This window comes from Micrasema longulum, unplaced genomic scaffold (assembly GCF_059751315.1).
Source record: "Micrasema longulum isolate JH-2025_06_02 unplaced genomic scaffold, ASM5975131v1 h1tg001764l, whole genome shotgun sequence".
Taxonomy (NCBI): Eukaryota; Metazoa; Arthropoda; class Insecta; order Trichoptera; family Brachycentridae; genus Micrasema; species Micrasema longulum.
Genome location: NW_028278939.1, coordinates 101,986 through 127,809, shown reverse-complemented (window position 1 = coordinate 127,809; position 25,824 = coordinate 101,986). Strand labels below are relative to the sequence as shown.

General features: G+C 32.2%; 3 protein-coding genes across 5 annotated transcripts in view; 2 read left to right on the top strand and 1 right to left on the bottom strand.

The window, feature by feature from the left end:
* Positions 1-6,709, top strand: part of Jupiter (microtubule-associated protein Jupiter) — a 240,624-nt gene extending 233,915 nt beyond the window's left edge. For both annotated transcript variants that reach the window (XM_088237649.1, XM_088237648.1), the window contains exons 2-3: positions 558-823; positions 5,163-6,709. In XM_088237649.1, the coding sequence (XP_088093775.1) occupies positions 566-823; positions 5,163-5,201 (297 nt within the window). In that variant the 5' untranslated portion in view covers positions 558-565 and the 3' untranslated portion in view covers positions 5,202-6,709. The remainder of the gene's footprint in view (positions 1-557; positions 824-5,162) is intronic.
* Positions 6,710-12,446: 5,737 nt separating this feature from the next.
* Dtd (D-aminoacyl-tRNA deacylase) lies at positions 12,447-18,186 on the bottom strand. Of its 2 annotated transcripts, XM_088237645.1 has the most exons (4): positions 17,975-18,186; positions 15,505-15,595; positions 14,936-15,171; positions 12,447-12,892 (listed from the first exon to the last, which is right to left on the bottom strand). In XM_088237645.1, exons 1-4 carry the CDS (start codon positions 18,015-18,017, stop codon positions 12,786-12,788), a joined length of 477 nt encoding a protein of 158 aa, XP_088093771.1. In that variant the 5' UTR covers positions 18,018-18,186; the 3' UTR covers positions 12,447-12,785. The 2 variants fall into 2 exon arrangements, with proteins under 2 accessions (XP_088093771.1, XP_088093773.1); XM_088237647.1 differs by lacking the exons at positions 12,447-12,892; positions 14,936-15,171 and having other exon boundaries at positions 15,501-15,595; positions 17,975-18,165.
* Positions 18,187-19,423: 1,237 nt separating this feature from the next.
* The window catches only part of LOC148274066 (serine protease inhibitor 27A-like), a 107,249-nt gene continuing 100,848 nt past the window's right edge, over positions 19,424-25,824 (top strand). The window contains exon 1 of the mRNA XM_088237672.1: positions 19,424-19,684. Within this exon, the coding sequence (XP_088093798.1) occupies positions 19,657-19,684 (28 nt within the window). The 5' untranslated portion in view covers positions 19,424-19,656. The remainder of the gene's footprint in view (positions 19,685-25,824) is intronic.

The window sequence follows — 25,824 nt, the reverse complement described above, 5'->3', positions numbered from 1 at the left end:
CCTTAAAGTTTTGGGTAGGTACATTGATATGAACCAAGGGGAAGCGTGTGTCACGGTACACATATCTAGACACTAAAATGGCATAGCTTCAGTATGACGTCAAAGTTGAAGATGAAATTCTCCTGACCGATTACGAAGATACACTACCGATCCCCCCACCATCAAGTTACGATGTAAGTACATCGGTTTGTATCGACGGATCTAGAACCCTTCGATACGTTTGTCTACGCATTAAAAGTGACAAAAAAAAATTCCGTTACAATTCAATCAATTACGATTTATTAAAAATTTTAATCGTCACTGGTGAAAATTATATATTCTTTTATTTCAAAAGTGGAATAAAACTAATGCAGTATTTTTATTATTATCATTAAACCTTGTATTTAAGAACTTTAACTTTGGCAACTGACAGATTTATCCTTATTCTACAAACTTTTGGTTGTTCCAATACCGGTCTAAATTTGATTTTAGTTTTATTTTCGTGTTTATTTTAAATGACATAAACTCAGATTATTTTTTGTTTATTGTATTACTGACATTAAAACTTATTGTTTCAGAGTCCCTAATGCTCCTCGCGGCTGCATCGGAGAGATCTTCGGCGACGGCGCCCACAATGGGGTGGTTGCTCCCTCGTCCTCCGGTCCGGAGACGAGCAGCCGCCCTCGCGACACGCACTCACGCCTGTTCGGGGGGCCGCAGGCCCGCGCCGCGCCGGCCCCGATCGCCAACGGCAACGGTAACAGCCACGGCCACGGCCACCACGAGGCGGCCCCCACCAACGGCCATCACGGCCACGCTAACCAGATCAATGGCCACGCCAAAGGTAATTGAAAACGATCATTAATCGTTCCCTGATTTCACACCCTGAGAAGTACACTGTCGTGAATTTTAATTTGGCTATTTTGAGCTCATAACTCATAATATTGTGAATATTTTTGATATTGAGAGGGATATCAAATTAGTGATGTCGCACCCCCAGAATTACACTTTGACGTAAGTCTAAATTTGACTGTTTTGAGTTATGAATGCAGTTTAACTACATTATTTTTTCCCTTAGAAGGAACACTCACGTTTTTCTACTTTTTTTTGACTGAGAGATACCACAAGCTGCAGTATTCTTTAAAATCAATTGAGTAAAATATTGAGGGCTTTACTTATATTATAAACTTGGTATGAAGTTACGCCATGGTATGTGGTAAAACAAGGATGATATTCCCATCCTTGTCTACCACTAATAATAAGGATGGTATTTCCATCCTTATTCTACCACTATGCCTAAGCGTAACTTTACACCAGGTTTATTAAGGCCCCGAGGATAACACTGCAGTAATGAAGAAGTTCAGTGCTCCGGGAAATTTTATATAAAAATGTTTTCTTACATGCGGTAAAAATTAGAGCATTTATTTGTATGGCGACGTTTCTCAAAAATGTATGAAAAAAATCATACAAATTTTATTTTAGTTTTACATAGATTTAAATGACCACGTGTCAATAAAAACCAATAAATTATAGCGTTGTTTTGTTGTTGTGGCAACTGGATACAAAATTCCGGTTTCTGGGGTAGCCATGTTTTTTAACGTCTATTTAACACTCACTGACTTGAACTCGCCAGTGTAATTTCAAAATTTGGGTGGGGATTTTTAAAATTACAAAACTTTAAAAAATCATAGTTATGATACGATACACAAAAATAAATGTTTTTTTTTGGGCTGAGTTTGATAGTCTTTTGACCCTACAATGCCCAATGTAGACGATCAGCTACACACCGATAATCAGTGTATAAAAATGATTTCAAACATGTTTATCACTCGGGGACTAGTTTATTATATTGCGTACATACTAGCCATTATAATTTATTTTAAAAAGTCGCCATTAGGGTAAAATTTTTTGATAAAATTTGAAACAAAAAGTCAGTTGCACGTATTCTATCATAAGTGTAATTTAGGTAATATTTAAAGGGTGATTTGTTAGTTTTTTTTTTTTAAGATTTGAAGTCATAATTATTTCCGCAGCTTTCATTTTTATATAAAAAGATGTTCGCAAGAATCGTTATTTCTTGTTTTCCTTACATTCTTGTATTTTTTAACCTTTTAATGCCCAATTTAGCATACTGTCCACATCAAGTAAAATATGTTATGAAAACTGACAAAATTAAACTTTTTTTTTTCCAGTGTTTTCCCAGTATTTGCATACAAAACATTCATAAAAATATGTTTTTAGTTAGAATTAAAGAAGTTAGGCATTGAAGGGTTAACAAATATCAATAAAATATACACAAAAAACATTGAACTTCCTCATTATGATGCTATAGTGTTCTCATATTTAACAGTCAAATGAGCAAACAAAACATAAATACTGGGCATTATAATGTCGATATGATAAGTTATGAGCATTAATGAATTAAAAAAAAATAAATTTTTTGCTCTCCAGAAAAATGGCCGATTTAGACATACCATAATGTACTTCTGGGGATGCGAATTATAAAGCTCGCTTCTTTTACCACTTTCCATAATATCGCCATTTTTAAACATAACAAGTTAACAAATCACTCGCTTTTGGATAAAAAATAATTTTTAATTGGCCTTTCGCATGTGCAGAATTGTCTAAGATTTAGACGATTCTGCACATGCTAAGGTCTATTGCCATATGACTCTAAATCGTCATTGTATCGCAACTTCATACAAAATAATGACAAAGAAAAGGATTAAGTGATTGGGCAATTGACAATTTCTCACAAGTGCTAATAGTTCAGTGTCTTAATATTTATAATTTTCTAATCAACATTAAAGAGGTTTTGTGGACTTCTTCAAGGTTCACTACTAGAACCACTTATTATTTGCAAGACTGAATTTTTATTTTGTTGTTAATCATTCTGTACCTATTTAAGATCAATAATATATTAAAAGATCTCCCATTCATTAAATTCCATTCAAAATAATGAATACTGCCAAAAATTATTCATATCATATGGAAGCCTACAAATTTTATTGGAAATGAAAAGAGACACAATATTCCAATTGGCTAGAAATTTGTTTTTTATTTTAGTTACATTTTCATTTTACTTATATTACATACTCGTACATGGGAAAATATCTAATTTGGCTTCTTAGGTTCATATTTAATTATGCAGATTAATACATTAATTTTTGAAATCCCCGCTTACTGTTTTAACTCAACCTCTCAAATAAATACCCCCTAACATAATGTTATAATTGTTTTTACATTTTGGGCCTTAAAATTTGTTTTAAATAAAGAAGCATTGCTGTCCCTAGATAGAACCATGTAAAAGCTATGTATGCAGTTAGAATTTAACTTTTGTATCAGAGCATTTCATTGGCATATTGCAGCGAAATGGATACGGAGGAATCCAGTAACCGGTGATGGAATCGGAGAACCAGAGAGAAGTATCTGGAGTACGCGCTTTCGCAGAGGTGCCCTACATCCTCTTCCTTCCTAATCATTCCTGCTTCATCATTTGCATTACTCGTATTACAATATAACCTCGTTCGATCTCTCCACAAATGTGTTTTTGGATAAATCTGGGTGGCAGCCATAGTTTAATGTCTAAGGTACTTTGCCTCACGCCGGTTTCAATTATCGCTGAGATCACAATATACAATTAAAATGTGACTTTTCTCAAGCCCATTTGCACATAAATTGATTTGTTCTCGTCTCTTTTCTTAATTAATGGATTAAGTGTCTGATGATCTTTCGAGGTTATTTTGTATAATATTTAGGTTTTAAAAGTCTTGGTGGCTGAGATTCATCATTATTACATAGTTCCACCTGTTGGCCATCATCATTATCATTGTGTCCATAATGTATAAGGATGTTCTTTAAAAATAATTTTGCATTTTTGTACAAATATGTAGGTGACAGTAGAAAATTAGCGGCATCATATGCATTAGACATAGTCTATGTCCAGTCTTATGTTGATTCCACAATCTGTTAATATTTTTTCCATCTCAATTGATAGTTGATGATGTAGAAATTTATTTTCACTTCTTAATTAAATAATAAATCCGTCATTCCCAACTAACCATTTTGATTAATAAAGGTATAAGGAATTGGTGCAGGTGTCTCTTGGATTAACTTTTATGGAATCATCTGTAATAATTGACCCGGAACTAAGAATAGTATATAAGATTTATATTTTAAAAACAATACTAGTATTTTTTAAACAAACCGAGTTTTGTAATTGATATACCTGGATAAATTTTTTGATAATATTTCAGGATTGATATTTTGGGAAATACTTATTTCCACAAACGAATGGTACAGGATATAAAGAATGGATGTCAATTTTTACCTGTTTTAAACTAATAATCTGATGGCAGTTTACGCGATCACATTTCTGTTAAATAAAATTTGACATTAAGACTGTACTTTCCAATATACCTGAACAATAAAAAATATGCATACGGGCATAAAGGATGGATGTCAGTTAAATACTGGAAATAAATCGATAATTTAATATTGATGAAAACCGTTTTGGATGATTTAAAACAGTGTAGGCTATTTACGTTAAGCGTGTTCCTATATTATTAAGTTTACTTAATTTTCTAAGAGATTTGAAAGCTTAAAAACGTTCTATCTCAAAACATCATTTTTTGACATTCATCCTTTATATACCCTTCAAATCATAAATCAATATTTGTATAGTTTTATCTCTCTTAATTAATTTAGGGTAAGAATGAAATATTATGTAGTACATAGAAAGGTACTTTTTATTAAATTGTAATGTTTGCATTCATATTATTTTTTCTTTACCTTTTGGAATTATTTTATCATAATATGCCTACTGAAGGAACTATGTTATTTTTTTAGATGCACCAAAATTAATCCTTTAAAATAGTTTTAGCAAAGAAATGTATTATTAATATACTTTAACTTGTTGCAATATTTTTCCCTTTTAATTTGTACATTTTATGCATAGTGGAATGTTATTCTTTTTCCTACAATTGTTTAAATGTTGCTTATGAAAAATTCAAATTAAAGCTTTACCAATTTACTGTCGTAATAAAATTATTTTATACAAAAATTATGATTCAATCGAATTCTTTTTTAAATATAAAAGTTGAGTAGTGAGAAAATGCTCTGTTTTGTTTGTGTTTCTTGTTATTAGATAGTTTGTTTAACAATTGTGTTTTGTAATGTTTCAGAGGGTAATCCGATCACAGGAGACGGCTACAAGTCCATGAATGGAGAGATAAACACGTATGTGGCGCCCCTGAATGGAAATGCAACTCCCATCAACCACAACCGTGTTCCCCCAGGTGGATATTCTTCCGGACTGTGGTAGATCCTGCTTCCCCTCTTATGTATCGCTATTTGCAATTCCCGGAACCAACCAAACGGACAAAAGCCAAACAAAATAACGTCGCTTCCGCTTCTACATTGGCGACTAGTTTTATCCAGTAACATTTGATTGAATGCAAACATTGTTCACATATCAACGCGAGACCGATTTGATTTGTAGCGTTTGATTTTTTGCCAATAAAACAAAATTATTCCAGTAGAAGTTTTTTTGGCAGTATTTTGGTATTTTGTAAAATTTTCTTACTCTGCCCAATATCTGGGTAATGTTATATAGCATACTTTTTCAAATGTTTTTCTATGAGTTTAACAGCTGAAATATTGTTGGATATACTTATATACATAGTTTTATATCGATGTATACCACATTATTTGAAATTAATATATTTTATACTGAATGTGCATCGTTAGACCGCAATCTTGATACTACTCTGCGTATTCTTGCGTGTAAGCTGCCTAAGACAACATATTATATCTTTATTTATTTGATGCTTTATTTTTTGTACTTTTCTTGATATTTTATCCCGTATACAATTATTCCCATATGCGTAATAGACATATTATTTCAGTTTTTTTTGGAAAACTAGACTTAATTTATTTAGGACTTAGGTTTTGAAGGCTAACAATTTTCTTATAAATTTTAGCAATACTAATTACTAAATATAACTTTTTTCGTTATTCGAGTAAATTTCATCAGATGTTATGTATCGTAATTTTAACTTTCTTTTGAATTATATTATAGTGGTGTTTAATGTAAGTTCTGCTCTGAGAATAAGTATTCAATGAACATTCGCATTATGAATCTGTAGAGAAAAGGAGATTTGTGTGAGAATAGGGTCCAGGGTTTGGTGCTATACGAGTGGTGTTTACGGCGGCGTAATATTTCCATCTTGTTAAACATTCTCAGAGGTAAGATAAGTAACGATCAGAATTTCTGACGCCAATCAGCTATGTCCAAAATTGTTAGTATAGTGTGCCTTTCTAGCATCCACGAGAGATTATAGACGTGTTAACCTAAAATTTATCAAAGATTATATTTCATTTAAGCCTCATATCTATGTTTGGAAGATTTACTTTTAAATAAAGCATTTTTATACTTTTTATACTTGCCTTGCATGTTTTGATTTTGTATTCGTCACATAGCACTGTTGGAATATTTAGTATCCGAGATCTCTGGATACATCCCTTAGATTTATGTTTCATTTATAAATGAAAATTTTCTTTGTATGTTTTTGAAATATTGAGGAAAACCAACTTATTCAGCACATCAATAATTTTCTCCTTGTTTGAAAATGTTGTATAATTACTTACAATTATAAGATACTAATTATGTTTATCCATGTAAGGTTTTTAGATATATCCATTAAATTAGTAAATAAAGATTTTTCCTAAACATGGTCTTATTATTTATATTATTTATTTATTCATTTTACTTATTATAAGGCACAAGTGCCATTGATGTGAATTCAGTTATACAGAAATAAAAAACAGTATTAAAACATGGATACATAAAAAGAAAAGCATAATGTTCGTTGTAAAATGCGAGGAGCGTAAATGTTTTATTCATCCATCACCGGGGTTGCATTCCACGAAAACGCACATACTAAAAAATTGGAGGATGTTATTTTTTAGCATACAAAAAAGTTTGTTTTGTAGTAAATAAACAATTTATTCATTGTAGTACTTTCACACCTATAGATTACGCAGACAGGACTATATAAGCTTAACCGAGTTGCATAATTTTGACTTGCGCTGTGTGAGCAGGTATTCTGGAAGGCATCACAGACTTTCCCATTGAGTTTTACAACATTCAACATTGCTTTCTGGAACCAAAAGAGAAGCCTTTTGCTCTTTTGATATGTGGCAAAACACAAAATCCTTTGTTCAGAACACTAAATTTATCTTTTTTAAAAATTATTATCATCTATTACCCTCGAAATATGGTAAGCCAAATAATTTTTTGACCGAAGAATAATAAAAAAGAAGTGAAATTCAAATATTAAATTTCTTCTTTAGCGGTTGTGGTAGGTACTTAGGGAAAGCAAGTAGGATTCAATCCATACTAATATTATAAATGCGAATGTGTTTGTTTGTGTTCCCTTCACATCTCAATGGGGCGACCGATTGACATATTTTTTTGACTAGGGAAAAGTAAAATAGGATACTTGTTTTTCATCCCGAATCAAAAAAATTACAATAAAAAAAGTGTATATCAACAATGAGCAACATTATTTGAAAATGAGAAGGTAACGTGGAATGTCAAAAATTTTCAATTTGAAATTTATTCTTTGAATTTCTATAGTTGACTTGCTTAATCTGTGGTTAGGTTGATTTGCTTTTCGTTTAGGTTTTGTAGTAGGATTTTGGATTTGTAAACAGAATAATGATGCCACGTCACCACAGACTAACGGATCATCGTATTTCTTTCATAGCGATATTTGAAAGACCAAGCTACTTTCAATCCCGATAAAATACATCATTCCATCGGGAAGTTTTTCATTGCTAAAGGACAAAACTAATTGATTTCCTAACTAATTTCACCCCAATACCACGAGAGCGAAACCATGGGTAAAAGCTAGTTAAATTATACAATGTATCCTGGTATGTGATAATTTGTGGATATAAAATTATTATGGCATGTGATCATAATTTTCTTTTGAATGAAATCATTTATCCATTTTTTGCAATAAAATATACTTATGTCTAACCAATATTTATTTATTTATTAAATCATACAAAATTTTTATATATTTTTTTTGTACTCCCAGGTTACAACAAACTCATTTTGGGACGGAATAATATTTACATAAAGGTATGGTAATTATAATAATATAGTAACAAGTAATAATATGTACATAAAACTGAAATAAGATAGCAAGCAAATATATAATACAAAGAAATTTAAACAATTCATAATAAAAATAAAAATTAAATATTTACATATTGTGAGAAATAAATATCCGAGGAAAAAGAAGAATTTAAAAATAAATTTCACCTTCCACGTACCTCCTCAAGTAGTAGTTTTTTAAATGAATACAGTCATTTTTTGGCGTTCTATAGGACTCCGGCAGCCTGTTGTACTCACTACAAGCAAGGTACAGCAGATACCTTAGACCATACATTGTCGTGCGTGATCCAGTGCAGCTAAAATTTCAGTATATTTAATTTCATTATTTGGCATCCTCCAGCGCTTGTTTGTGTTTTTTTCAAACTCAACAAAGAAATGGAAGTTATAACGAAACATGTGAAGAGCTTAACTTTGAAAAAGGTGTGTGAAACAACATGGTAGTAGAGATAACAGCTTGAAAGCAGTGTGATATCAGTAAGCCGAATCTAAAAGTGCCTTAGAAGAAGAGTATGGGCAGTCAACTGGTCCCGTGGCGAGTTCGGAAGATAAATCTCTTACAGCTATTTGAAGAAGTTTGGGTTTTCGCTGTCGTTAGTCATTTGGTACGGCATTTTATTCCACTAAAGTATTGTCAGCAAATCCATGTAATCAGAGCGCAGCGACCTGTCAGATGCTACACACACAACTTGTATATTTTAGGGGCAAACAAGGAGGGCCCCAGAATTGGATCTTGCTCCATTCTAAAACTTATTTCGGGCCGGCACTGGTCCCAGATACGCTATTTTAATATGTACTATTATTATCAAAATAATAATTATTTTACAATGAAAATTATTTATAAGCTGAAATTATCTCATTTGGTTCAAAAGTTAAAAATAAGCTAATATAGAAGTCTAGGCATCTACAGGACTTATGACCTGTCATTGGCTGGTTTAAGTGGCCACTTTACATACTGTGTAACATTCACCACTCTGCCCATATTTGAACATCTATATTCCTTCAATTCTTTCATCTGTTGATGTTCACGAAGTTAAAGAGCTGAAACCTTTATTTATGCGGGTAAGGAGATTCATCTAATTGAATTATTTCATCTATATACTAGGCAACGCCTGAAATTTTTGTTTTAAAAAAAATTCTTTACTTCTTCACGGACTAGGTGGAACAGTATTTTGAGTTTTTCCAATTTTTTGTAGACAAGACAATTTTTTAATATGTTTATTCAATAAAATTATTTTACTCTTACTGAACTGTGTTTAAAACTTGCCTTACATATCATTTATAAGGATGACAAGAATTCGCTCCAAAATAAACAAACCAGCCACTGTCAAATGTGTAATGTTGATTACCGACATATGCAAAAATAATAAAATAGAGACGTACTTAGAGGTTCCATTAATTAAAAAATGAACTAGTCACTCTTGAATTACGGTAGATAAGAGAGTAAAAAAAAATCATAAAATTCCTGTATATTTGGATGAACACCCTGGATGAAAGAACTAAAAATAATAATAATACAATTTCTACTAAATTAGGTGTGCACTGAAATCTACTTTAACAAACAAATGTCTATCGCAGGAGGCTAAACTAGCAGTTCACAACGGAGCTCTAGTGCCAACTCTAATGTATGGGAGCGAAGTATGGAATTGGAAAAATGATGATGAAAGTAGGTTAAATGCGGTCAAAATGCGATCCCTCAAGCGAATGTGTGGTAAAACGATGTGTGATAGGTGCACAAATGTCGAGATCCGTGAAGTGTGTAAGGCTAGACATGCATTATCGACAGAATCAAGAAAGGGGTGCTGCGTTGGTTTGGACATGTAGAGCGAATGGACAGTGAAAGAACGGCTAAAAGGATCTACGATGCGAATGTTGATGGATGCAGAAAACGAGGAAGACCGAGAAAGACATGGCACAATCAAGTCCATCAAATACTTGAAGATGGACATGTCAAAAGTAGGAATAATCGGCGTGCGTGCATGAGAAGATGTATAAATGTAGAGGAAGCGAGGTCTGTATGTCAAGATAGAGTGATATGGCGTTATATATATAGTTGGATAATTTATATAGCGCCATTTTTGTGAAAATCACCTCAAGGGCGTTCTATCCTCTCTGCCTACGGAAACGGCGTGATGGTTTGTTTGTACTAAATTATACATATTATCAATTAAGCAACATTTGGCAAAAATCTCTCCTCTTTGAATAACAGTTAGTAATCTTACTCTAGGCAATATTTCTTTTGAGAACAGCCTTGGATTTTCAGTGCTTGATACGTTCATCTAATGTGCACGTGTGTGCTGCATTAGGTTGGGACTTACATTAGTCTAATAAAAATAATTTGTTTGAAAATGGCTCAGTAAAAATCCTAATTTTCCTCATATGAGTATCCTAAGTATTCACTATCAACAAAAAAAAAACATGTGACAGCTTACAATTGTGTCAAAAGTATTTCTAATAAATAAAGTCGATTGGAAAAACCCAGAACAGCTTAAGGTGGAATTTCCCATCTTATCTAGAGTTGGTTCAAATATGTAATATATTAAATATAAGGTGTTACCATAAGTTTTGTCTGTTTATTTCCAAATTTAAAAATGAACTCCAAAATTTAAACAAAATATACAGTTATACGTCATCCAAAAGAAAATTTTCTGCTTTACAAGACATTGTGTTTGCTTTTATTTATTTATTATATATACGACCTAAGCCAATTACAACAGTTATATGAGGAAATATATGTACAAGAAACTGAACAGAAAGAACATAAAACTATGTAGCGAAGACAATCATCATCATTCCATTTCCGCACCTAATGGTGCATAGGGCACTGCATTAATACACCAATTGCAGCGTACCTTGATCATTTTTGTTAGATGAAAGTAAGATGACTAGTCTTACGTTTCAGGTACCAGTCCAGAAACTATGAAATATTCTGGTGTGAAAACACCCTTTTAAATAGATATTTCATATCAACCATGTCGGGAATTGAACCCGAGACTTCTTGCATGGCAGGCTAACGCGCTAACTATTACACCACGAGGCCGATAAGCAAAGACAAACAAAGGTAATAAAATAATGGTTCACAATATATTCAGAAACACGATCAATACATGTGTATAAGACTTCGAGCTAACCCATCCAACCCATCTTCATCCCACATTGTGTTAGTAGCAAAAAGATCTATAAAAGTCTGAAGATCTATCCCAAAGAATTCCAAGTTGTGTGAAGGACAGTAGGACGATTATGGATGGCGGTATATAGTCATGTGGCTACAATTTATTTGCTCAGCAAAATCTATGGTGGTTTAAAGGGGATCTTTTTGAAAAATATGGTTTAAGCGGTCCTCATTGAAGTCCACTGGTCGTCCGGAACTCCCCATGTCTTTCAGGTCGAAATTTCCATCTTTGAAACGCTAAAATCATTGATAAGCTGTCCTTTCATTCATAAATATTCACCGTATACTGTGCAAATATCACAAGCAGCAATGGCAGCTTTATTCCTTCGATTGAATGCAAATAGAAGGTATCGAAAACTCTCACTTTCTCCGACTAGTTTCATGTATTTTGAATTACCCAACATGAGGTGTAAATATTGTGCGATGTGCAATATATTTGTTTTTTTATTGTTATTATTAATGTTGTGTTTCTGATGCTATATAATATTTGTGATGATATACTCATGTGTCTGTGTCAACTAATTGCTAGTCCCATCTCAAAACAGGACTTTGAGTCCTATGGGGTTGGGACTTATGTCTCAAATAATGCGTAATAAACTGTCTTTAATTTAATAAATAAAATAAACAAATAAATGAATGTAAAAGTTAGTATTTTTTTTTGTTTCTCTATTGCGCGATGGAAATCTTGATTGATTGAGCCCATTGCGGATGTCACGCGGGTCTATTGAAATTTTCCCTTTTTTCTGTTATTATTAATTCATGAAAAGTTTGATCGTGAAACAAAAAGTGAAAAATGCCATCTGACGTCTCTTCCGCAAGACAAAGGACGCACAAAGCGGTCGTAATTAACATTATTCATTCCATTCTTCATACATTCTCATTCCATTTTGAAGGCTTGTGGGCAAATAAAATAATATATGTAACATAAAAGCAAACACAATATCACTAGGGCAGAACATTTTCTTTCGAATGACGTACAATTTTATTCTCATTTTTAAATTTGGAAAAAATCGACATAACTTACGTTAACACCCAATATAATTCCTAGCTCAAAAACTTGTATAAAACTTTATATTCCAATAATTTTCATGACTGGGTAAGGAAAAATAACCATTACTTATTATTGTTGGTATATTATTATTCAGTTTCATTATCACAAAGTTCACAATGAAACGTCCAACATTAAAATAAAAATTATGTATAAATTAATGACATACCTAAATAGATACATTAGCGCATAGTAGATGGCATTTCAAAGTGAGGGTAAATGTCATCATTTTCTTCATTCGCTAACGGACTATCAGTATGATTAGAAGAGATAATGTGGTTTTTATTTTATTGATTAAAATGTTTTCATTCTTTGATTACTGACATCTCTGGTTTATATCTGTAAACTGTTAAAAAGGTGCAGCATAATGTAGGAATATTAGATGCTTTAATTAATAACAAATTTTATTGAATATCTTCACAAGGAGCATTGTTTTTAGGAGATTCAATTTCTATAGTAACTGGACCATCATTCTGTATGTGTACTTGCATATAAGCTCCAAATACACCATCTAAAATGATAATAAGCAAGTATGAAAAAGTGTGCTGGTATGAAAAATTCATAATAAAAAAGTATTTGCATTCCTATGATAACAACATTTCAACTTCGGAGCCATTTTCAACGAGTTGTACATAACTCAATATTAGAAAATGGGAATCAATTGTGGTAGAGCAGGGTCGGAACTTCAACACTAGCGACTAGGGACCACACTCAGTTCTTTCTATTTCTAGTTTTTTTTTTTAAATCTACATCCTGCACCAGGACCCGTATTTAAATAGGAAGTTAACTTTTATCTTTAATTTTATCCAGCAAGAAGTTTTCTGCATGAAAAATACAATACAAGTACAATTTTTTTTCTAAACATGTTAAATTATAAGTTACCGACGAAGATACTTTAAATTTTCATACAAATATGCACATTTATTCATAATTTTTCCAGTATAAACTATGATTAATAATAAAATTAATGTTACCTCACTGGGGTAACCCGTGACGAGGACACTTATCAATATACTTTAAAAAAATATATTTTTACATTTGAGAATAAACAAAGAAGACATAATAAACAGAGATAATAGACAAAATGTTCAAACAGTTTTAAACACTACATATTTATGATTGTAATAAATTTATTTACATCTAAATTATTTATATTACAAAACGCACAATGAAAGAACAAAAACATAACATAAGCTATACATTTGTGGAGCAGTTGATTCAATATTGGTTTGGGCGAATGAGACAATCCATTTTACTTCTACCTAGCATATATAAAACATACATACATAAATATTGATTTTACTTTTTTCATTTCATTTTTTTTTGCACCACAACAGGCCAGGGGGCCCAATTACAGTGGTGAATTACATTACAGAACAACCAGGGTTGAGAAAAATCACATTTTTAATTTTCGTGTTCTCACCGGGAATCGAACCCGGAACCTTCCGTGCGTGAGTCAAGCGTCTTGACCACTACACCACGGAGGCCGCCTTTAAACTGTCTCGATATGTACCGATGAAGATAGTGTTTGCAATTGCGGCTAAAGTACCTCAGGTTTATTGAATTTGATTCCTATCTATACATATACCGCTTAGGTTGAGCAGAACACCTACTGTATTTTACTATCAAAATTCTCAAACTGTAGCTCAGTATAATTCACCTATTAATACAAAAAACTGGCAATGAATATGACTCACATTTGGATATATTTAATTTATCACTACCTAACTACAAAAATAAAGTTACCAATATATTCTTAGCAAAACGAGGAAATCAACATTAATAGATCGCGTTAAAATAGTTTATTTGTTGGTTATTTTATTTTATTAGCGATCATTATGTCTGAAACCGCTAAGTATATAATATGTAGGTTTTTGTTAATATATCTGTATGTATTAACATCTCATATTGTATTATTATTTTATAAATATTCTCTCAATAATATCGCACAGTGAATGAAAAAGTAAAGTAATTGAAAATGTCTCGTTTTTGAGGTTTAAATGCAAAACAATCACAATTGTCACAAGATTGAATGCGTAAGAGGGAATAAAGTTTAAATTAGAACATTAGCGCATAGAAAAAAATAATGTTTAAAAAACTCAGTTTTTCAAGCAAAGTGAAATTTTCAATCCCTTGTATCTCTAAACTGCACTATTTGCACATACTACGGTTTTACAATTAAGGTGTGATATGTTATGTAAATGACAGAAATGTCATGTACAAATAAATAAACAAAGTAAAACTTCAACAATGTTTGAGTATGTCCAAATGCTTGCAGACTGGCTGGATTTCTTCCTTGAAAGGTCATAAGCCCTGTAAATGCCTAGACTTCCATATTCCCCTTTCAAAAATGTTTTCCCTCTCTGTTGAAATAAAGTAAAACTTAACCAACTAATTTTATTGATATTTTTATCAAAATCATTAATTATGACGTTTTATCAAGAAACATATACAAAAAACATCAATGTTAAAAAATGCTAGTCAGAAGCCTCAATCAGTTCAGATTAATAAGGCTCTATTGTATTATTTTTAGTAGATGTTTGTTAAAAGTTACCTTTTATCTTTTCCTGTTTATAAAGTCGCCCTAACTCGGCCAAGAAGCCATTGTATAAGGATTGGGATTGTTCCCCACCCATAGCTTTATGAAAGTCGGGTTTCCTGCCCTTGAGAGAGCTATAAAGAGTGAATTGGCTGACACATAATACTTCCAACTGCTTATCAGTAATACTGTGGCTCCATCTCTTACCATCGTCATCATCAAATATTCTAAGGTTTAATATTTTCTTGGCTCTGAAACGGAAGTGTTTTAATTGGTAGAATATTTTATTCAACAATTTGTAGTGGGACCTAAAGCTCCGTAAGAAAAATATTGAGTAAACCCAAGTTAATTAAATAAGAAATCAGAAATAGTGTTGCAATTTGAAGAAAGTTAAGTAAAATTTAAGCAATACAAGTTATTCAAACAAACTATACGTCCATTTTGAAGTATTTGTTGGATTTGGTTATGCCATGTCTTTCTCGTTCAAACCGATGCAACACTCCTTTTTTGATTTTGTCGTTATTAGGTTATTCAATCCAGTTTATTTAATTACTTGTCTTTAAATAATCAAAAATAAAACTTACAGGTATTCATAATCTTGTTTTGTATCTTCCCGACAAATACCAACTAAAATGCATAATCCTTGTCCTATACTGCTTATTAATTCATCTCCAACTGAAAAAAAAAACTTATATTATAAGTTGCAAGCACATGGAACGAAAGTCATCACTTATATGAGACTATTGTTGATTATAATAATTTATTTTGCACTCTGACAATAAGCAGATGATGGCAATGACTTGGAGTAAATGTTACAATACATTGTCGTTTTAACCGCCAAAAAATTAATTTCCTAGAAAATATAAACTACATATTCCAAATAATTCAGCATATGTTTTATCATTTCAATTGTCAAAATCACACATTTGGAAAAGTTAAGGTGTTTTTCTTTTTAAGATTTACATTCAGTAAATTAGTTTTAGCTTTTATTTTATTTTATTTATTTAACTTTTTGTACATAATGTTTATTGTACATTGGCGAGCTTATTGCCAAATGACATTTTTTTCCAACCAACCAATTACAGCTTTTGGTAAAAATAAATTGCTATTAATTTAAATATACTGTTTTATCATGGGTAGAAGAAACATTTTTCCATGAATAGTTTTATTGGGAATACAACCTCATTTATAATAGCAAACCATAGAATTATAAATGGGCAGAACATACTATCAAGAGCTATTTGTCATAAAATAAACAGAATGGAGTTTAAGCACTTTAAAAAAAAAGTTTGAAAAGATACCTTTCAAAATCAGTTATGAAGCCAAGAGTCAAACAATTAAAAAAAAAAAAAATAAATTATAGTGAATATTAGTTGTCCTAAGTCATGATACAATATTTTTTTTTATTTTTTTAACAATTGTGTATCTATTTTTAAATAAAAGATTAAGAAAATTTTAACATCTTTTTAAATAAGTACTGATAGTAACTTTAACACTAAAGATAATAATGGTAATATTATGAAGTCCAACTGAATAGTCAAGTTGATGATTTTTTTCTTTTATTTATCTAATTACATAATATAAAGAAGTCATTTCCACTTGATCAAGGAATATCTATCTCCTCCCCCCAAAAAATCTGCGACCTAGAGTATGCCAATGATGCAGTTATAATTGACGATTCAGTCACGGGTCTTCAGGCCACTGTAGATAGCCTAAATAGGTACTCCGCATGCATGGGTTTAAAAATCAATATTACAAAAACCCATGTACTGTGAAACACTTCATGCCTTGATGCCCAAAATCCCCTGACTCTGTCAAACCAAATCATAGAAAGGGTCGAGAGTTTCAAATACCTGGGAGTATATGTTACAGAAAATGGCAGCTTTCAAAAAGAACTGGGAGTGCGGTTACGAATAACAGGCGCCACATTCAACAGTATGAAAGCTGTCTGGAGATCGGATATTTACTCAGTGAAAACCAAATGCCGCCTATATAACGCCTGCATAACACCCATTCTCTTCTATGGATGCAAATCGTGGCACCTCACTAGGGCCCAAAACAGCAAAATACTGAGTTTCGAGAATAGGTGTCTCAGAAAAATCTTGGGTGTGCGGTGGTTTGACTTTGTGCGAATGAAGTAATAAGAGAACTGACGCAGCAAACTCCGGTGACAACTGTCGTCAAGCGGAGGCGATACGGTTGACTTTGCCATGTACTGCGGATGCCTCCTGAGAGCCTTAACAACGCTTGCCTACTTTACAAGGCATCAGGTTTTCAACGTCCTGGGCGTCCAATGCTGACTGTTCGCGAACCTGACTTTGGAGGATGCACAGGAGCTGTCAGCTGACAGAGATGCCTGGAAAATCTTCGTGGACACCATATGCTCCAACTAGGGAATGATGATGATGATATATACATAAGATTATTATAGTAATATGAAGTCGCAGCCGTATATGTATAAAAAATAATGCATCGGGATAATCCAATCACTTCCACAACCCAGAAGAACCTCAGTTTGCGCAAGCGCGAATAGTAATATTTGTACGGAGATTCCTCCCTACTGGAAGCAAAATAAAAAACAACGGTAAAAATCTCGAATAAGGAAATCGAGTAAGGATAAATCCGCCGCGTTGCGTAATGGTTGACGCGTTCGCATATCATTCATGACTCATAGGTTTGATTCCTGGCAGGGTGGACTTGAAATATATATTTCTTAAAGGTTTTCTACAGTGAAATATTTTATTGTTCGTGGACTCGCACTTGAAGCGTAAGATTGATTACAATTGAGTGCCCTATGCACCACTGAGTGCGCGATGCAATTTATGATAAAGAGAACAACTATGAAACAGAAAGATTGTTATTTAACACATGAAATTAAAATGTTACTGGAAAGGATTAATCCCTTTTGCAAATTATTACATTAAAAAGCGAATATGACGAAAGCAGAAACACTTCAAATCATTTAATCACTGCACAACTTCCAATAAAAGAAGGTAAGAATAAAAATTTATATTCTCACAAATTATGGAAGGAGAACTTAACCTTAAAATTTACCTGCAACACTTGCTTTAGTGACACGTTGTATGATTGCTTTCATATTGTAGATACAATCAACATACTATATTCTAGGAGATAAATGAGGTAATTGATTTTAATTTAAAAAAATAACAATCAAACAAGCATCATAAATCGGAAAACGCTAAATGTCGCAAGTGAAGTTTAGTATGAAAGTGACAGATGACAGTAATTCCAATGTTGCTAGTAATAACCAATAATTTGATATACAAATTGATTGTTTAAAAAGTTATCTGTAAAATGGCGGCAAGGTTTTAGACAGAAACTGTGGAACCAAAAGGGCAAAGTAATTAAAAATCCCATATATATATATATACAATATCTACAAATTTTTAGTAATTACAGTATTTACTAAATAAATGTATCTCAGAATTAGCAAATATTGCGCTGCCCTCAACTACTGGAAAACAAAAGATCACAATAAACAAATCAGAGAAGAAAGGTGTAAGACGAATTGAAATATTATATTTTTACCCTAAACGTGTATCTATTTAATAATTATACGGTGGGTGCTATAGTAACTGGACATGCTACAGTAATTGGACATTCTAAATTGAACGATCAAAAATAAATAAATATAATGCCTTCATTTTAAGAAAATAAAACACAAAAATGTTTATATTTTATGTTTTATAAATTCTTACGTTTACTTATTTTTGACAGTCCAATTATTATAACATCCACCCAGCGTCATTGTCTTATACAAGTAATTTTTTTTGGATAATACTATTACAGATAAAATAAAATATCCACTAATTTTAAAGACTTCTTTATTTACATTTAATTCAAGAATCAAATGTTTGAGTTGTTCCATTCTCCCCCTTCTTTCGTTTCCATCACCTCTCCTCTCTTATCTTCATAGTAAAGTGTACATTTCCAGTTAATTTTTGTTTGAAATTTTTGAATAAAATTATAAGATTCTGCCCAATTATCTAAATAAGTTCATGTATTTGTAATTTTCTCAAACTGAACGGTGTAGGTATGCCCGCCCTTATATGTTATAAAGTGTTAAATAAAATATAATAATTCTCAGGTCAATTAAAGATAAAACATTTTTATAAGCATGTTTCTATTTCCGTCATTTTAAAAATAGAACTTTTCATACTAAATTGACCAATTGATTTATTGTTGCATTTGTGTATTGTTAATATGTCACCTAACAGGAAGTATCGGTTTGCTTCTTGGGTTATATTTTACGATAATAAGTATTACGTTCATTATTTAAGTTTTGTGGTCGAGAGTTTTTCCATTTTCAGTTACTATCTCGATTTAAAAAGAAGTTTGGGAAATACATAACGTCCAGAAGTGTACTTACGTAGGTACATGAGTCGTTCGCTTCCAGCCAATTCAAAGTCATGTTGACAAAACGAGTTCTTTTAGTAAATTCTCTGACGCCAATATGATACAGTATCATTGAACATTGAAACAGTCTGATCGCATCCGTACCGGTGGATGCTCAAGTTCATTATTTGTGTGGGCTTGATAATACACTACAAAAATACTGATTATCAAAAAGAGCAGAACAAATGACAATCTTGTTGCGGATTGTAGTGGATTGGCGCGTTGTGTTTTAATACATAATACTTTTAAAAAATAGTTCTCGCAAACAGTTTTCCGAATAATATTCTGCTACCTATTTTTAGGGTCAGTAGTGCTTCGAAATGAATTCGTTTTTCTTGTGTTTTGTTGGTAAGTGTGATAATATTTGATCTCTCATCTTTTTTACTTAGTGCAATATATTTTTTCAATATATAGCGAAATACTTGTAATAATTAGTCTATTAATGTTCATGTTTCATTTGGATGAATTTTGTCCTTGGTGGCTAAAAATATAATTATTGTGTTAATTAAAAATAAAATATTTAATACATTATTACCGGTTTTGCATTATAATCTTTATTTACCAGTAAGTATATAAAATACAAATATAAGTTCACGGGTTCAAGATTTTTCGTGCGTATTATTTAATTGGCATAATTCGTAAAATTATTTTACTTATCAAATAACATATAAAAACAATGACAGGTTGTGGTCTCGTGGTACTGTTGGGGGCTCCGTATTCTAAGTCAGCGATTCGATTCCAACGTAACGTAATAAATATAAAAAAAAATAAAAAACCACTCGAGTTATATTGCTCATAAAGTTCGTTCGGATAAATTATAAGAACGCATCATTTCCGTATCCGCTCCCAATGGTGCATAAAACACTGCACGGTACTCCAATCGTTATCTAGCCAGCCAGCCAGCCATTTGCCAGGACTCGAATCCGGGACCACTAGCATATTAAGAGAATGCGCAAACCACTACTTTAAAAGGTAGACCTTTCTCCTCTTAATTTCCTTTGCAGGTTTTTTTGCAGGAGCCACCGAGTCAAAAATATTATTTTTGGATTCTAATTATATATTTTATACGCATTAGTGTATTCTTAATCTGTTTTTCAACGTTTAAGTAGTATAAGTTATTAAAAATCATCTGTGTCTTTCTCCTTACTGCTAGGGCCGTGGCCATACTCTCTCTTAGTCTTCAAAACGTTATTTATTTATTTTTATTTATTTGGATAACCAACAGCTATAATTATATCATATTTATATAACAAAACAAATAACAAATAAGCCAATTACAGGTTTTCACAAGTAGCATCACAGTAAGTTAAAAAAGATTCTCGAACATAAAATGAATAGTAATTAAATGTAAATTTAAAAGAAAAGAAAAAAATACTACGAGTTATTTCGAAAGCAAACGCCGCACGTTATTAAGATTATTTTCAAATAAATCTATGTTAAATGATTTATTTATTACATTAAAATTATTAAAAGTTCGCCATAAATATGAATTTTGCCTATAATTAGATGAAACAAGAGGTATGTGAAGAAGAGGGTTATTTCTTAAAACTTTGGAAGGAACATTGATAGAAAGTTTGCAAAGTAGTTCAGGACAGTCAATTGAACCAGAGGCAATTTTAAGTAAATAAATTATATCCGCTATTTCACGACGTTTTTGCAGAGGCAGTAGGTGATGTTTGGATATACCAAATTCTAGACATAAACAGACTACAAAGACAACAAAATAAAATATTAAAGTTAGTATATGACCTTCCCTATCTAACTGCAACTAGTGAACTTTTTAAACAAACTAAGCAATTAAATAAAACTGAACTCTTTCAACTAGAATCATTAAAATTTATCCATAAATTAGCCACTAATGTAATTGTAGATGAAGAACTAAAATTTGTAAAATATTGTAGTCAACATGGACATAATACGAGATTATCAGAAAAATATCATATACAACTTTTTAAAACAAGACAAGGACAATCAAGACTAATAAACCAGGGACTGAAATTATACAATAAACTACCAGACAAAACTAAACAAAAGACTCAGACAAACCTTTCAAAAGATGTAAAAAATATTATTTTAAACAACAGAGTATGAATAAAAAATGTTTATATTATTTTTGTAAAATGAATGTAATAATCCGTAAGGGTTTATAAAAAAAATTTCAAATAAATAAAAAAATATATGAAAGATCTTAGAACTCGCGAGAACTTAGTTGCGAGTCATAATATGCACTTGAGTACGGCCGAATGTAATCCGACACATCCCGATTGCAGGTTTCGGAAACCTCCGCGAAACCGTGGCCGAAACTCGTTTTATTGGTCGAAACTAGCCGAAACGGGAACCAAACTTCGGTCGGTCACTACCTCAGAATAATAATGCGCTACTGCTGTAGAGATGCCATGTCGCTTTTTTGCATAGAACAAAAGCGTTGCACATTTTGCGTTTAACAGCAAACGTATAACGGACGGTTTCATCGCTGGGCTTGCGATTCTCGACCTGAGTACTTACGGCCCATTATTTAGTTGTAAACTATAGCTAGCTTCGTGATTGATAATCCTAGAATTATTTTTGTGCGTATGGGCGGCTACAATGGGAAGTTAACAGAGTTATCTTCGACTGTCTATAAAGAAAAACCGATATTTGTGTAAGAAAATGAGTATACTTGCACGAACATTTAAAGTATCTTCGTTGGTAAACTATAAATAAACATGTTTTGAAGAAAAATTTGTATGTATATTCTGCTTATCAGACAGAAAACTTAATTTTACTTTGTAGATAAAATTAATAAAATTGAAGATAAACGTTAACTTTCCATCGTAATCGGGGACCTGGGTCGCGATTATGAACGGGTATCTTCATCGGTATATACTGATACCGGTATATATGAAAGTGTGAATATTTGTATGAAAATTCAAAGTATCTTCGTCGGTAACAGGTAATTGAACATGTTTAGAAAAAAAAATTGTAAACATATTCTATTTTTCATACGGATAACTTAATTTTGCTTTGTAGATAAAATTTAAGATAAATTTCAACTTCCCATCCGAATACTTACCCAGGGCCTAGATTACAATATGAAGTTAACAGAGTTATCTTCGACTTTCTATAAAGAAAAATCGATATTTGTGTACGAAAATTAGTATATTTGCATAAACATTTAAAATAACTTCACCGGTAACCTGTAATTGAACATGTTTAAAAGAAAAAATGTATGCATATTCTGATTTTCACACAGAAAACTTGATTTTACTTTGTAGATAAAATTGAAGATAAATGTTAACTTTTTATTGTAATCGGGGCCCAGGGGGTACGAATTGTTAAATAAATAAATAAATAACTGCATTCATCTCTGTTATACGATTTTGAGAGAAAAGTTGGCATCCAAAGCTTGGATCATCGACACATCGTGAACCGAGTTTTATTGCTCAAGAAAAAGTCCAGTTCCAATCGATATATTTAATGACTTGCCTTAAGCCTGTATTTGAACGAAAATCCCTAAGTTTATTTGTAAACTGGATATTCCGGTTGCAAATTTGAGATTTTGTTGGCATTCTGCAACCATAATATGAACTAGAGTCCGACTGAATTTGTTATAGAGAAGTCCCATAAGTTGCCATTTTCTTCACAGTCGAAATCAACAATTGGAAAAATATGGATGTTCAAACATAAGCAGAATGGTGAATGTTATACAGTGTGTAAAGTGATCGCCTCAATGAGACCCACAGGTCTAATCCCTAGATTAAATGCCTAGATTCCTATTATATGTTTACTATGTTATAAAGAAGACAGTGTTGTAATAAGAAACTTCAGCCCTACGGGAAATTGGATAAAAAAAAATCCTTATTCGCCGTAAAAGTTAGAGCATTGAATTGTGCGGCAAAGTTTCTTGAAAATGTATGAAAAGAATAATAAAAAATATTTTAATAAAATCGAATTACTTTGAACGACGTCACTAGTTCATATAAATCAACGAATGATAAGAGATTTGTGTTAAGATTTCTGGTTTACTTACTGATTGGCAGAACTGACCGAGAAAAAGCGGAAGAGAACTTGAGACGTCACACGCGGAGTAATTTCAGAAATACAAAACAAAAAAAATTATAGCGCTGATAATACGATACTTAAATTAGATTTTTTTTTTTAATTGGCGTACTTAATTAGTCTTTTAACCTTAGAGTAATAATGCGCCAAGCTATAGAGGAGCCCAAACGTAGGAAAACCATTCTACGACTATTGAGTATTAAGTTAGCTACAGTTCGCAGCAAAACAATGGGCCGTACTCAGGTCGAGAATAGCCAAATGGATATTAATTTGCATTGTAAATATTTTTTAATATGTACCTGTGTATTTTTTAGTGCAGGGTTATTCCATTTTATTTTTCTGTAATTCGCCTATATTTATTTTATAAAACTGAAAATACATGTATGTGTTTATTTTTTTATTTATTTATTCATTTTATTCCCAATTTACTTATGTTACATTTATTGAGACATAAATCCCAACTCCATCGAACCAAAGTCCTGTCTTGAATTTGTTTGTTTATCCGTCACATCTCCGAAATGGCGAGTCGTAGCGGCCTAAAATTTGGACACGTCATTTTAGATGCGATTTCAAGTTAAACATTGCTATTTTCGAGTAAAATTTGAATCGGCCTCTACTCGATTAAAACTCAAACTTTATATGGATGCCTAGTGCGGCCCCGACATATTGCCCGTAATCAACTGTCATTATCATCAGTAAACGTACTTAAATTCACAAATTTATCTCCCAAATTGAGAAAAAATAGTATTTGAAGTAAATATGTTGATATAAGGAAAGTTTTGAGCAACATAATACACGTGTCGGGACAATAAATGCCAAAAATCAATGTAAATCTTGGGAAAATATTCTAAATCAATTACCTGTGAAAACTGACTCCTTTAACACCTTTGATGCTGGAAAAAATAACTTGTCAATTTATTGTTAATTTGTCCCAACTCAACACAGGACTTCGGTTTCATGGAGTTAGGATTTGTGTCTCAATTAAATGTAAGATCAATATATTGTTAATAAAATAAAACGAAATACATAAACGTTACCAATTTTTCTAACACAAATTATTTACGATTTTTATAAGACGGTCTGAGAATGGAAATATATAAATAATAAAAAATTTAAAAGAAAGTAGGCATCTCTCTTTAAAAAAGAAGAAATTACTAATATTTTTATAATTAGGTTAAATGGTAAATGTGTGAACTATAATTTATTAATGTGAGTAATTTCGCGTTTTCCAGAAACTTTTCTCAAAATTTTAGGTAGGTGTGATTAAATTTTTTTATTTATTTGAGGTTAAAACCGAATAATAACTGATATTGTGGTTCGTAAAATTATTTCAAACTAATACATAGAACAATACTCACTACATCCTGATGAGTGATCATAAAAACACAGGAATCTGTCCTCTGAGTAACCTTTACCTAAGTAACCTCAAAGTAACGCTACCCGCTTAAAGATGCGCCTTTCGCACTGTTGCGTTGCCTAGATTCTATGGCATAGAATAAAAGCGTTCCTAATTTTTAGTTTGGTTGTTAGTTTAATAAAAACGTTTAATGGATGGTTTCGGTTTGCGTTTGCAATTCTCGACCTGAGTACCTTCGGCCCGATGTGTTGCTGTAAACTGTAGCTAACTTCATGATTGATATTCATACTATGGTTTGAGTCCATATAGAATATAGACGACTCTATAAGCAGGTGGCGTATTATTACTCTGAGGATCTGTCGCTAACGATCCACCTTTAACACTGAAGTGCCGTTTATATGTGGACAATACAATAGATATGACAGTATTGTCTTGTCCCAGCTTCCTAAACAGCCTCTATCGCGCAGAACAGGACGCTGGGACAATACGAATTTTCGCGACATTGGCATTGTGTCGCTGGCGGCCGCTTGCGGTTGATAATTGCTCTGTGGAGATTGCCTCCGCGGAATCTCGGTGGCGATGTCTCGGGACAGCGTTTTGTCCTACACATTGCCGTTTACACGTGCACAATGGTGCCCAAATGCAGTGCCCTATGCACCATTAGGTGCTGAAAGGGGAATGATGATGATGACGATTAACAAATAAAAAAAACCCTGAACTCGTGCGTCATTTAATGAAAAACACATGTTACAAAGAAGGTTCTAGTCGGGACCTGAAATAAATAACCTGTGTGCATTATAAAACAGTGAAATAAATAGTCCTTGGACTGACAGCTGAAACGCAGGACTGATAATTTTCATGTAATAAATTATTGAGATACGCTGCATTTGATATGTCATGTATTGTCATGCATAATCGGTATTATTATCATTAAAAAGGTATGTGATGATCTGAAACAAGTCAGTACAATCTTTATATATATATATATATATATATGTAATTCCACTGAACGTGTGATGTCACTGAACTCCTCCTAAACGGCTTAACCGATTTACGTGTGGTTTTCAGAGAAATAAAGATCTTTGCGCTGTGC

Excerpts from the sequence above, each read along its gene's own strand:
- Dtd (XM_088237645.1), bottom strand. The coding sequence starts at position 18,017 with ATGAAAGCAATCATACAACGTGTCACTAAAGCAAGTGTTGCAG. Across the intron at positions 15,172-15,504 it reads AAACAAGATTATGAATACCT|AGCCAAGAAAATATTAAACC; the intron begins GTAAGTTTTATT and ends CTTCCGTTTCAG. Across the intron at positions 12,893-14,935 it reads TAAACAGGAAAAGATAAAAG|ATGGTGTATTTGGAGCTTAT; the intron begins GTAACTTTTAAC and ends TTATCATTTTAG.